This window comes from Rhinoraja longicauda, chromosome 17, assembly GCF_053455715.1.
Source record: "Rhinoraja longicauda isolate Sanriku21f chromosome 17, sRhiLon1.1, whole genome shotgun sequence".
NCBI lineage: Eukaryota > Metazoa > Chordata > Chondrichthyes > Rajiformes > Arhynchobatidae > Rhinoraja > Rhinoraja longicauda.
In genome coordinates this window covers 17087276-17101859 of record NC_135969.1, presented here as the reverse complement: position 1 = coordinate 17101859, position 14584 = coordinate 17087276, and the positions used below count along the sequence as shown (strand labels likewise).

Genomic DNA, 14584 nt, shown 5'->3' with positions numbered 1-14584 from the left:
CCTATCCTCACTGATTGTGGGCTGTGGATCAGAAAGGCAAGGAGCCAGTTATTGGAGGGGGTGGGGGGGGGGAGCATAATGAGAAATGCCAAAACAGCGGCAAGTGAAGGCCATTTGGCCCCTTATGCCTGTGCCGCTGTTCAACAGATAATGGACCTCAACTTTTCATCCTTCCTGCTCTCTCGAATGCCTGACTACTGTCTGAACCCAAGTCTGCCTGAATATGTTCAGCAAGAGCCTCAATCGTTCTCTGGGGTTACGAGCTGTCGAGTTTCACAACCTTTGGTGAATTAATTTTTTCTTCATTAAATTTTTTCTTAATTTCAAAACCTTTTTCAGTCAGAGAGTTGTGAATCTGTGGAATTCCCTGCCTCAGAAGGCAGTGGAGGCCAATTCTCTGAATGCATTCAAGAGAGAGCTGGATAGAGCTCTTCAGGATAGCGGAGTCAGGGGGTATGGGGAGAAGGCAGGAACGGGGTACTGATTGAGAATGATCAGCCATGATCACATTGAATGGCGGTGCTGGCTCGAAGGGCCGAATGGCCTCCTCCTGCACCTAGTGTCTATTGTCTATTGTAAATAACAACCCTTACCTTGTGTTGATGTTCCGTGACTCTAGACCATGAGGGGAAACATCCTCTGACTCTGAGTGCGCTGGCAGGAAAGGGATTGTTTGGGGAATTTGGCATTGATGCACCATGCATGAACCAGTGGGGTTGGTGCATGAACATCATTGTCTCATTGTCACGAGTGAGGGAATAATCCTATCATCATCATAAAACTAAAACTCAAGCTGCACAGGTTCTTCCATCTTCTCCAGTGGAGACACCAAACCTTCAGTTATCCAAAACACACACAGCAGGTACAATGAAATTAGTTTTATTATAGTGTGGAAGAATATCAAACAGCAGAGGCATATTAATGCAGTATAGATGAGGTAATCTGTTTCTGTACAAGAATACTGTGGACCTGTACTGGCCTAATTTCCAGAGGTAATTCTAGGGTAGTGTTGCCAACTTAAACCTTTACCCGTGTTATACAGGGCATCAGTACAACTATCAAACAGCTTCAATGATCTTACCACAACTCCAGGCAAAATAAAAGGCATTTAAAAAGAACCTTTTGCATTCGAAGAATATCCCAAAGGAAGTGTTTCATTTTTGTTTTGTAGGAAACGCACATGTTCCCAAAAACAGAAATGATTTCAGCAGCTAATCTATTATTGTACTATGAATAAAAGGAATAAAATTGTCTTGGACAGCAAGAAGAATAAACACTCGTGCTGGGAAACTGTGCGACTTTCCGAGAGGAGTGAAGGAGCTGGATGCTTTTTATCTGAAGGTCAACATTTCTTTCTGGCAGTACTCACTAGTTTGAGGCTTGGGTTAGTAAGCCCATCTAACTTTGACATGGGACAATTCTGTGCTTTTAAACTCAGATTTCTAAACACACATTTGAACCCTTTTCGTTTGTGGCAGTCAGCTGTTGGTACATTTAACCATTGGTCAGCAATAAACTGGCAACAAGGTGGAATGCCAGTAGAGTTCGATGCATTTTATGTCTTTGTGGCTCTGTTGATGTCCACTTTCACCCACAGGTAGATGGACAAGACTTTGCTGTCCATCTGATGGGATATTGGGAGGACAAGAACAGAGGAGAGATCCATTTCTGTATCTAACAGGCAACACCGCCCAACTCTCCTTCAAGGACGACACTGACTGGCTTTGTAATCGTATTGCCCATAAGCAAGTCATTGGGTCACTGACTTTTGAGGGGATAACTGTAAAGCCCATGGAGCGAAGCTAAGGCTTTCTCTTCAACTGGCTGAATGAAGCTACAAATCTGCACAATGATTTAGCGTGGAGATGCTTCAGAATCAAGCTTTCCCCTCAAAATAACAGAAGTGCAAACTAATATTCCTAATTGCATAAATCATGCACTTATCTTTTACAAAGACAATACGAATGGACACAAATGCTCTAAAGGAAGGATTGTTCCAAAAGGCAACCATTTTAAAAATGGAAACCAGTATCTAAATTTCCAATGGAAACAAAGGAATGGCATTGGAAAACACCATCTCAAGAACAAATTGAGAATGACCCATGAATTCAGAAAGTGGCGTTAAAGAACAATGCTGACTTAAGTGGTTATTTTATTCATCCTGAGCCCCTGTCCTTCAATGGCTTCATCCCTAGCTTTAATAAAGCTAATTACCTGGATCTGTGCTCAAAAACAAGACAGCCTTTATCATTTCGTCAATCAAGTGCAATCCACAAAATATAATTAATATTCCACAGTGTAAGGCAGACGCAGAAATTCATCTGCATCATCACAAATTATGACTAATACTTCAAAAACAAAAAGGCACAGATTAAAATGTTGAAGCAGTTTCAAGGAAAATTACATTCAAGTATCAGTTTCAAATTATGTTGCCAAATGCATACAAATCCAGAGAATTAAATCTCAGGTGGTGGTGGGGGGGGGGGGGGGGGGGGGGGCAGCAAATGCCCAAGTGCTTCTAAAAACAATGCTACGTTTTGATTAAAAACATAACTGAATTTGGCATACCATCAATTTGAGCCATGAAATAAAGAATCACAAGTGAACTTGGAAAATTCTGAAAAGCAATAGTGTGAACAGGTTCATCTGACTCTATTTATTCACAAAATGCTGGAGTAACTCAGCAGGTCAGGCAGCATCTCGGGAGAGAAGGGATGGGTGACGTTTCGGGTCGAGACCCTTCTTCATCTGACTCTATCTGTCCATAATCACATTGTCGTCTTCCTGCACGACACCTTAACCAGCACCCCCTACCAAAACCAGCCCCAACCCCACCACCCCCCCCCCAGACCCACAACCTCACGCAGAAGTAATTAGGATCTCCTCAAAGGTCAGCAAGGTCCATCAATGGCCCAGCTGGTAAATGGAGAATATTGCCCATATATGTGGGCCATTCATCCCTGGTCAGGACTCACTTTGCTGATGGCGGGAGTAAGTCATCAGGCAGGTTGGGGACTGACCTTAACCATCACCCAGCTGAATACAGCAAGTGGCCATCAAACCAAGTTCAGTTGTAATTCACTACTTGGTGAAACGGTCCACCATGAAATGATATAAAGCGAGCCAATATTTCAGTTTCAATTCATTTTACATATACAGCACAGAAACAGACCCTTCAGCCCACCAGGTCCGCGCCAAACAGCGAACACCTCGGAGACTAACACCAAGGACAATTTACAATCTTACTGAAGCCAATTAACCATCAAACCATTATGTCTTTGGAGTATGGGAAGCAACTTGAGCACCCAGAGAAAACCCATACGTCGCAGGGAGAAAGTAACAAACTCAGAAAAGGGAGCATCCATCTGTGGAAGCATACACTTGGTGTATCAGAACACAAAGTGCTGGAGTAACCTAGCAGGTCAGGCAACATTTCTGGAGGACGTGGATAGGTGATGTTTCCGGTTGGGATCCATCTCAGTCTGAAGAAGGGTCCCGACTCAAACTCCATGTTCTTTAGAGATGTTGCCCGACCCACTGAGTCACTCCAGCATTTTGTGTTCTACATATGATTCCAACATCTGTGGTTCCTTGTGTCTGCACTCAATATATCAGCTTCAATTTTGAGATGTGTACATGCTCAGTGCTGCTGTGGAAGGTGATTTGTGTTGGATAGCTTGTCTTATTTCAACTTTCTCATCCTGTTGCAATCTCCCTCCCTCCACAAATGGCACTGGCATTACCAGACACTTAAGGCACATATTCACACAAAATGGAAGCCACAGACCAACATTTCTGGGGTTGTAGGAAAGCACGGTGCTTCCATTTCTCTGCTGCCCGCTAACAACTGGAATACCAATTTCACATCGCTTGATTCCACAGGCAAGATCTCAGTACCATTCTTCACAGCCCCAATACAACCAGCATTCTGCTAATTCAACCATCATCCACAGTGCCGACTGGACCCAATGCAGATTAAATCTTAAGTGCATTAATGCTCAGAGGATATTTTGTCACCTGGACAACAATATCACAATGAACAAACCCGATGGCCACGATGTCACTTCACTCCCGCCATCTGGAGCTGCACGGTGGTGCAGCGGTAGAATTGCGGCCTTACAGCACCAGAGACCCTGGATTCATTCCTGACTATGGGTGCTGTTTGTGCGGAGTTTGTACATTCTCCCTGTGATCCCGTGGGTTTTCCTGGGTGCTCTGGTTTCTTTCCACACTCCAAAGACGTACAGGTTTGTAGGTTAATTGGATTCAGTGAAGATTGTAAATTGTCCCTAGTGTGTAGGATAGTGCTCGTGTTTGCTGGTCGGCATGGACTTGGTGGGCCGAAGGGTCTGCTTCCACTCTGTATCTCTAAACTAAACTAAATTAGTTAATCAATATGAAATTCTAACAATATTTCAACACTACTTAAAACTCCGACTGTTGTGGAAACAGCTGGTCTGAATCCATAAATGGAGAAGTAGCACGACTGACTCGAGTGTAAGTGGCAGCTAAAATGAATATAATAAAATGTATCTGTGTGGGTTCGGACAAGGTTAGAACTTGCAGGTACGTGTTAAGGCCAGGTTGGGTGTTGCTCCTGAGAGATAGAGGGGTGGTTGGTTCAGGTCCAGATGGATAAGGGTCTACTCAACGCAGATGTTTATGCTCATACAAACTGTAGTACAGGAGCCAGGGAATAAAGCTCAGTTAATAATCTGGTGAAGACAGGGCCCATCTCCCCTGTCACTCCCAACAGTGCAGCCACAGTATCCTACCTAGTGCAAATCGGTCAATCTTCCTTGATGTCTAATACCTATTTACAAGATGTGTAGGGAAAAAACTGCAGACTGAAGAAGGTTCTCGACCCGAAACGTCACCCATTCCTTCTCTCCCGAGATGCTGCCTGACCCGCTGAGTTACTCCAGCATTTCGTATCTACCTTCGCCCTAAACCTATATACCAAGGTTGGTTATGTTAAAATAAAACCTTGTTAACATCATGCTAAAATCACATTCAAAATAATTTTATTAATAAATGGCAATGTGCAAAATATCAACCATTATTTCCCTTTAGACATAGTGTGCATCCAGTATTTTCCATAGAGTTCGCAAAAGCAAGTTTTGTGGTGCACTGGGAAAGGTTTAACAATGACAATAGATATCAGTGCAAATAAAGTCCTGGGCAATGAGAATTATGACCACGAATCATTTTTCCACCAGCCTAACACAGCTAGATATTATCCCCCTGCAAGTGTACATGTTACTTGGAAGTTATGGCTCAAAACCAGCTGGATGCCAGGGCTTCTCTTCAAACCCAGTCACCTGCTGAACATTGTTAAGGCAAGTGTATGCATTTTATATATAAAGTATATTCCTAAGAAAATTATAAAATTTTAATTTGATAACGATCAGATGATAAAATGCCATTCCTGATTCAGCTTGTTGAAGATTGGTCACACCTTTCTGATTAGCGGCTTCACAATTTCAACAACAATCCAATATTGCTCCCCATTCACGAGTCTGGTACAAGCCAGTTGAGAAACTTCATGGCGATCTCGAAGCCAAGGAAACAGGCCTGAAAATAAAGCATTAAAGAAACACAACGTTGGCACACTTGGAAATATGGTTTTAGTTTCAGAAGAGCCAATTTGAAAACCTCTCCCAAATTATCTCAGCATGTGATCAGAATATATTAATTCCATTTTATTCATAAAATATATAAAATACACTAATCCTTCCCCTCAACCTTTATGCAAGCATCACTGGTTGTCTGTGGTCACAGTAGGATGGTGGCAAACGATAAAATCCAATGTGATCAGTCTTCCCACACTGACTCCATCCACACTTCATGCTGTCTCAGAAAAGCAGCCAACATAATCAAAGACTTCTGGAACCAGTGGCGTTGAATGAAGTGCAGTTGGGGTACGTTGCAGGAGTGGGTGAGCGAGGCCCGAAACGTCACCCATTCCTTCTCTCCAGAGATACTGCCTGTCCTGCTGAGTTACTCCAGCATTTTGTGTCTATAATCGAGGACTTGTCCCACCTTGTTCATTCCTTCTCCCAGCTCCCATCCGGCGGAATGTACAGAAGCTTGAAAGCACGCACCACCAGACTTCTTCCCCGACGTTATCAGGCTTCTGAATGGTCCTTCCTTAAGCTAGGGTACTGCCCGATTCACCTCTACCCCATTGCGGACATTGGACTTTGTCTATGCAACTGATGCGCTACAATGCTGAGAACTCTGTATCTTTCCCTTTGCTTTATCTATTCTACTTGAGCTTGACTTGATCGTATCTCTGTATGGTATATCTGATCTATTTGGATAGCATGCAAAACAAAAAGCTTTTCACTGTACCTCATACATGTGGCAATAATAAACCCAACCCCACAATGACCTGAAGTACAATTCTAACAAAGGGGAGCAGCAAGGTAGGTCAATTTTCCACTAGCAGATTTTTAATGTGACCAATCCAAAGCAAAAAACCTGGAATAAGCTCACAATGCTGTGTAAATGTAGCGCATCCAACAGATCATAAAAGATGCTTCACCTCACTGCCATACACCACGTGGTAATTAAAAACAATAAAACAAGATACATGTTTCCCACTCTTTGAATGCTTATATTTCTCAGTTATCTAACTACATATGGTATTCCGGATTCAGGGACAATTTCTTCCCAGCTCTTATCAGGCAACTGAACCATCCTATAACCAACCAACTGACCCACCATCTATCTCATTGGAGACTCTCGGACTATCTTTAGTTGGACTGTACAGGATTTTATCTTGCACTAAAGATTATTCCCTGTATCCTGTATCTGTACACTGTGGATGGCTTGATTGCAATCATGTATAGTCTTTCTGCTGACTGGATAGCACGCAACAATAATGCTTTTCACTGTACCTCGGTGCACGTGACAATAAACTAAACGAAACATCTGCCCCCATTGTATCGATACATAGTTAGTCCTCACCGCATTAGCAGGGAAAGCTCGAATCATAACAGCTGTGAAGCCTTTGTACAGCGAGCCAATGCCCTCTTCCCTGATCAGCTCACGGAGAACATCACGGAAGCCGTTGGGATACAGCCCTTCAGGAGCTAGGAGTTTAGCAAAATAAGGAAAATTATCCGTTAGTGGAATTAGGCTACTTAAGAGCAAAGAAACAAGCCATTCTGTCCAAATGGTCCACACAGTTGAGTACCCTTCACATGATCTATGCTTGGAACTCCAGTACCTGCGACATAGAGAAAAACAATTTGGATGAAAATGTACGCAAAATGCTGGAGTAACTCAGCGGGTCAGGCAGCATCTCCGCAGAACATGGGATAGGTGATATTTCAAGTTAGGGCCAATCTTCAGTTTGAAAAGAAGGGTCTTTTTCAGTCTGAAAAAGGGTCCCAACCTGAAACGTCACCTATCCATATGTCTTTCAGAGATGTTGCCTAACCAGCTGAGTTACTCCCAAACTTTGCGTCTTTTTTTTGGTCCGTTTTCGACAGGCACAGCTGGCTGAGTTTCTGCCTCACAGCGTCAGAGACCCGGGTTCGATCCTCACCTCGGGTGCTGTCTGTGTAGAGTTTGCATTCTCCCTGTGACGTGTAGGTCTGTAAATTGCCCCTAGTGTGTAAGGAGTGGATGAGAAAGTGGGATAACAGGACAAATGTGAACGGGGTGATCAATGGTTGGCATGGACTCGGTGGGCTGAAGGGTTAGTTTCCTTGCTGTATTTCTAAAACTAAAACTGACAGTGTGTTGAAGGGTCTGTTCCAGTGCCAAACTGTTCTTTGTATTCCTCATTAATTTCAACCTGACTACATTGGCCTGCAGAATTTTCTTTGGAGCTGAAAAAGAGAAAAAAAACAACCGGAAGGTTATTTATTTCTCCAGTTCTATTCCAAGCGAGGCGGTAAATCATGTACAGTTTCACAGGTCTCAGTAACCTCCCTGTGCTTTGTTCCAAAGACCGAACCTCCGAGGAGAATCCATCTGTGTCAGTGAGGTGACTGGATATTGCAAAGCTGAATCCTGCCTTCCCCTGGAGCGCACACACAAGCACTCGCTTCCAGAAGCGGTCAGTGGATTGTGATCAGGAGCAAGAGCCATTGCTAATTACTTCTATCACACTAACTGAACCCAGGGCAAACATTATTCCTGCACTAGATCTTGTACAAGATCATATAACAGAAAAATGAACTTGGATACAAGAGTCTGTTTAATACTCAATGCTTTAATTTCCTCTGCCTGCGTGTATTCTCTATCCATGTTCCTACCTAAAAGCCTTTTAAAAGTCACCATTGTATCTGCCTCACCCACCAGACCTGGCAGCGTGTTCCAGGCACCCATCACCCGCTGTATTAAAAGAAAACCTGCTTTGCACATTTCCTTTAAACTTTTCCCCTCTCACCTTAAAGCTATGCCCTCCAGTATTGGCTATTTCCCACTCGGGTGAAAAAGGTTCTGAATGTCTACCCTATTTATGCCTCTCTTAAATTTGATTTACTTTCAAACATCAGGCTGCTTCCAATACGTCAGAGTGGCACAATGACCCAGCTGCTCGAGGTACTGCCACTTAACACCAGAGATCCGGTGTCGACTCTGACCGCGAGAGGTGTCAGTGTGGAGTTTGCACGTTCTCCCTGTAACTGCGTGCGTGTTCTCCGCTTTCCTCCCACATCCTAAAGACGTGCAGGTTTGTAGGTTAATTGGCCTTTAATTGCCCCTCGTGTGCAGAGAGTGGATGGGAATGTGGGTAAACATAGAACAAGTAGGAACAGGTGATCGATGGTAAGCATGGGCTGAAGTGCCTGTTTCCATGCTGAACCTCTGAAACTAAAACATCACCATCCACAATGGCTCTTAACTCAAAATAATCAAAGGGACCAGAAGTGAAGTTAAGAAAAAACTGACCTGTCTGAAATCTGGACTTGAGCACATCCGCAGGAAGTGCAACTGCCCAGTTGAAAATTCCAGCTATTCCACCAGCAAACAGGATTCGGGGAATGCTGAGATCAGTCACACTGCAGCGAAGGTGAAAAACCACAGGGATTTGTGGAGTTAGAATCACTCAATTAACCTGGCACAGAAGGCCACTGCCTGGCCTGTCGGGTCGTGTCCTTGCGGGCTCCACATGCTGCAATTAGATTCTTGTAACTATTCAATTTTCTCACCACTGTGTAAACATCTTAATTCTTGCGTTTCACACAGTGCCCAGGAGGGAATCAAGCAACAGCCCCACAAACCTCTCCTTCTGTTCATATATAACAAGTCTGTCGTAAATATCTAACAACAGTGCTGGGCAGTTATCCAACTGGTTTTCAATTCCTTTCCAAGAATGTGGTTGCAAACGGTGCCAATGACAATAATATACTTTACTCCTGACAACTTTACTTCTGCGTGCCCTTCAGGGACAAATCAAAAATATCTAATCAGCACAGCAAGAGTTCTTTTCCTGAACTAGGAATCTGGTGGTGGGGTGGCTACGTACTCAGAATTAAGGCTTAACAATCTGAAGGAAGGTCCCGATCAGAAACATCACCCATCCACATTCTCCAGAGATGCTGCCTGACTTGCGGAGAGCGAGGTGGGTCGGGGGGGGGGGCCGCAGAGAATGAAGGGGGACCTGGAGGTTGGGGGTGGGGACACCGCGATTTAAGTAAGGTGGGTGGGGGGAGGAGGCCTTCTGCCACATGCGGCAGCAGGCAGCAGATAGGATTGTTCAGTGAACTTTTGCAACTTTGTCAGTGCCAAAATGTGGTGACAATTGTGTACTGCCTCTGTGAGGTGGGTTGTGTGCAAAACAAAGCATTTCACAAAACCTAGGCACATGTGATGACAAAGTATCTTTGAATCATTAAGTTAGTCCAACACTTTGTGTCCTACTCGGAATTAAATCGGGCCTTCAGTGGAAATGCAATGTGAAAGGGTTACTGACCTCTGTCCCTCGGGAGTAAGTGAATGCTTCAGCCACTCGTATGTCATGAAGTACATTCCAGTCGCTGGGACATCTAACCAAAACAGAAGGTTGAAAGTTAAAAGTGAGACATTTGATGCAACTGTTATTTTAACAACACCTCCAACAATATCACCCATGACCTACTCTTGCTGTCTATAACTATCTTAATTGTTCGATTGAAAGATACAGCATTGAAATGTGTCCTTCAGCCCACCGAGTCCACCGATTATCGATCACTCAATTATACTAGTTCTACGTAACCTCACTTCCTCATTCACTCCCTACACCAGGGGCAATTTACAGCCAATTAACCTACAAACCCACAGGTTTTTGAGATGTGGGAGGAAAGTGGAGCACTCAAGAGGAAACCCACGCGGTCGCAGGGAGGGCGTGCAAACTCCACACAGGGAGAACCAGTGGTCAGGTCAAACCTGGGTCTCTGGTGTTGAGGCAGCAGCTCTACCAGCCGTGCCACTTTGACACCCTTTTGTTCACAATTCGCAACATTTTGTTTAATACAAGCAAAACAAAAAGAGCCAGAACTCAGCGAGTCAGGCAGCATTTGTGGAGAGACAAACAACGATTCATCTCTCTGCCTTATCTCTCTCCGTTTCTCTCTATCTTTGTTGCTGATTATTGTGAACAGATGAGATTTTGGGTCAGGACCCTTCTTCAGATCCAAACCAAAACGTCATCTGTTCATTCCTTTCAGATGCTGCCCGTTATTTTATGGTTTGCATCTGCCGTCTCCTGTGCTCCATTGTTCAACACTAGTATCTTCTTTGAACTTTCCACATTTTTCTTGCTTCATACGATCTGCTTTCTTCCACCCTCAAGGGATGGCGGATAAGTTAAACAATATTCAGCAACAAGAGAGAGAGAGAGAGAGAGAGAGAGAGAGAGAGAGAGAGAGAGAGACAGAGGGAGATAAGGCAGAGAGATTAAACCTCGTTTGTCCACTCTCTCCAGAGCTGCTGACTGACCCGCTGAGTTCCTCCAACACTTTGCGTGCTTTGCTCATATTGAACACGATTTTGCTAGTTTTGGCGGCACAGTGGAATCGAATGGAAAGAGTTGAAAGTCCCAGCTCTTCATTTTCTTCAAATTACTTCTTGTTGAATCAACACAGTAGAACTTGTTACATTAACAGCTTTCAATAACAATTTTCTCTTGCTTCAGAGCAAACCCAAGAGCTATTGCTCAGAGAGACGCCACAAAGGCTTGTCACTGTGCAACGCTAATCGACAAACCTTGCTATCTCTTCGATATAAGTCTGCGGTTAAAACCGCAAACTGAATACCTAGGCATTCACAGACAGAGATTAAAAGCTTAACAAAATCCCAGCGCATTTTTTTTTCTAAACGTAACCAATAGCCACAACATAAAAATGTTTTATTCTGCATTGTACCTTTTCCCATACATGTTAATAGATTGAACCCATTCTTGCTCTCCAGGGATGCTGCATGCCTCGCTGAGTTAGTCCAGCATTTTGTGTCTATTAATGGATAGAGCGTTTGCTTCACGAGATTTATTCTGGAATCCTTTTAAGTTCAGACCAAATACCAGAAAGCAGCATGGATTGTATCATGTAACATCACTCCAATAGAGATTGCCAAGGTAACAGCAGGCCCAACAATCTGTCTGCAAGCTAACAATGAAGCAATCAACGTAAAACAGCAGCAACTAGCAGGAACTGATCAAAACTTTTATTATTATTTCACTATAAAAAGACACAAAGTGCTGGAGTAACAGGCGGAATCTCAAGAATATGGATAACTGACCTTTTGGGTTGGGACCCTTCTTCAGATTGATTTGTGTTTACCTCATCTATCTTATCTACTGCATCTGGTGCTCCTAATGTGGGCTCCTCTACATTGGCGTGACAAAGCGTAGGCATGGCGGCCGTTTCCTTGAACAGCTTGGTCTGCCAAGGCCGACTGGATCTCCCAGTCAGTAACCTTTTTAACTCCCCTTCTCATTCTTAACCTGACCTTTCTGTCCTAGGCCTCTGGGCTTTCTGCCAGAATAAGGCCACACACAAACTGGGGAAACAACACCTCATATTTCACTTGAATCCCTGGCAGCTCATTCTGAGAAACTAACCTTTCTATGGGTTAAAAAAAAAAATTGCCTCGCACATTTCCTTTAAACTTTCCCCTCTCACCTTAAAACTACGTATGCCCTCTTGTGTTGGACATTTCCACCTTGGGGAAATATACTTTGACTATATACAATATCAATGCTAATTTTACTAACTCCCATCAGGACTCTCCTCAGTCTCCAAATCTCCAGAGAAAACAATCCAAGTTTGTCAAATCTCTCCTTACAACTAATACTTTCTAATCCAGGCAACATCCTGGCAAATCTCTCTTGCACCGTCTCTAAAGCCTCCACATCCTCCTGCAATGGGGTGACCAGAACTGCATTCAATACTCCCAATGGGGCCCAATGAAAGTCTTATACAGCAGCAACTGTAAATGAGGTAGCTTCACCACAGAAGACATAATGGCCAAATTGAAACTATAGGGCAACTGATGGAATTACTAAAGATTCAGATTAGTTTACTGGCAAAACAACAGGGTGCAATGAAATTCCTTGCTCACATGAAACTCAGGGTAAACGGTATACATGACAATGATAAATAAACAATAAGTTCAACGACAAAACAAATTCATGAAGTAACATTTGCAACAATTTCAATTTCATTGAAGAGGCATTTGGGCGACACAGTGGCGCAGCTGGTAGAGCTGCTGCCTCACATCGCCAGCGACCCGGGTTCGATCCTGACCTCGGCTGCTCCCTGTATGGAGTTTACAGGTTCTTCCAGTAACTGCGTGGGTTTCCTCCGGGTTTTCCGGTATCCTCCCGCAACCCAAGGATGTGCGGGTTTGTAGGGCAACTGGCCTGTTAAAAATTGCCCCTAATACGTGGATGGGAAAGTGGGCTAGCATCGAACAAGTGTGAACGGGTAATCAATGGTGAGCGTGCACTCAGTGGGCCGAAGGACCTGTTTCCATGCTACATCTCTAAACATCAACGTATGCCACATCCACGCGCCTAACCAAAACCCTCTTTAATGCCGCAATTGAATCTGCCTCTTCCAACACCCCTGGTAGGATCAGGGTTAATTTAAGACAAAATAGTCTCAGAGTGGAAATGGTGAAATGTGGATTGAGGAACAGACAAGGATAAAATGAAGCAGTTGCGAGCAGTTTTGAGCCCCATATCCGAGGAAGGATGTGCTGGTGTTGGAGAGGGTCCAGAGGTTTTCGAGAATGATCCCAGGAATGATTGGGATAACGTATGATGAGCATTTGAAAGCACAGGGCCTGTACTCACTGGAGTTTAGAAGGATGAGGGGGGACCTCATTGAAATTTACTGAACAGTGAAAGGTCTGGATAGAGTGAATGTGGAGAGGATGTTTCCACGAGTGGGAGAGTCTAGGACCAGAGGGCATAGCCCCAGAATAAAAGGATGTTTAGAAAGGAGATGGGGAAGAATTTCTTTGGTCAGAGGGTGGTGAATCTGTGGAATTTATTGCCATAGACAGCTGTTTGGAATCAATCATCCGGAAGTCAATGGATATTTTTAGGCAGATTGAAAGATTCTTGATTAGTACAGATGTCAGGGGTTATGGGGAGAAGGCAGGAGAATGAGGTTAAGAGGGAAAGATAGATCAGCCATGGTTGAATGGCGGAGTAGAGTTGATGGGCCCAATTCTGCTTCTAGAACTTATGAACATGAAAATAAAGCAAATACTCTCCGTTACCTCTCATGAGGGTGAGGGCAGTCCCCTTGTAGATGCCCCGAATGCCTGATGTCCTGTAGATTTGTCTTGCACAATCCATGGGGCCAGCATACTTGGTCTCACCACCTGATGCTTGAATCTAACAGTAGGTATATTAAAAATTGGAAATAAGGAAAACCTTAATCATCATAATCATAATTTATTCGCCAAGTTTGTTTTGCAACATATGAGGAATTTGATTTGCCATACAGTCATACCAAAAAAGCAACAAGACACACAACTACATAAAAATCTGACATAAACATCCACCACAGCGGCTCCTCCACATTCCTCACTGTGATGGAACGCAATAAAGTCTTATCTTCTTTCCTCCTTTTCTCCCGCGGTCGGGGGAGTCGGAGCATCCACAGTCGGGGCGATTGAAGCTCCCGCAGCCGGTGATCGAAGCTTCCGCATTCAGGGTGGTCGAAGCTCCTGCGGCCTGGAGCTCCCAAAGTCGGCCTCTAACCAGGGACAGCGAACTCCACGTTGTTAAAGTCCGCAGGCTCCCGCGGTTGGAGCTTCCGAGGTCGATCCCTGGCAAAGGGATCGCCAGCTCCGAGATGCTAAGTCCGCAGGCTCCCGCAGTTGGAGCTCCCGAGGTCCCAGTACGAGGCCGCCAGCTCCACGATGTTAGGCCGCAGTGCAGACGGAGATACAACTTTGGCAAAAGTCGCATCTCCCTTGAGAAAGAGATTTTTAAAAAAGTTTCCCCCACCCCCCACATAACACAAAAAAATTAAAGATAAACTAAAACATACATTTTACAACAATCTAAAAACACAAAGAAGGAAAAAGACGAGACAGACCATCGACGAGGCAGCCATCGTTCAGTGCCTCCTGG

General features: G+C 44.2%; 1 protein-coding gene across 1 annotated transcript in view; it reads right to left on the bottom strand.

Annotated features, from left to right (window-relative positions):
• Window positions 1-863: 863 nt before the first annotated feature.
• Window positions 864-14584, bottom strand: part of slc25a20 (solute carrier family 25 member 20) — a 33343-nt gene continuing 19622 nt past the window's right edge. The window contains exons 5-9 of the mRNA XM_078414226.1: window positions 13723-13840; window positions 9932-10004; window positions 8908-9017; window positions 6973-7097; window positions 864-5574 (exon numbers count right to left, since the gene is read on the bottom strand). Of these exons, the coding sequence (XP_078270352.1) occupies window positions 5512-5574; window positions 6973-7097; window positions 8908-9017; window positions 9932-10004; window positions 13723-13840 (489 nt within the window). The 3' untranslated portion in view covers window positions 864-5511. The remainder of the gene's footprint in view (window positions 5575-6972; window positions 7098-8907; window positions 9018-9931; window positions 10005-13722; window positions 13841-14584) is intronic.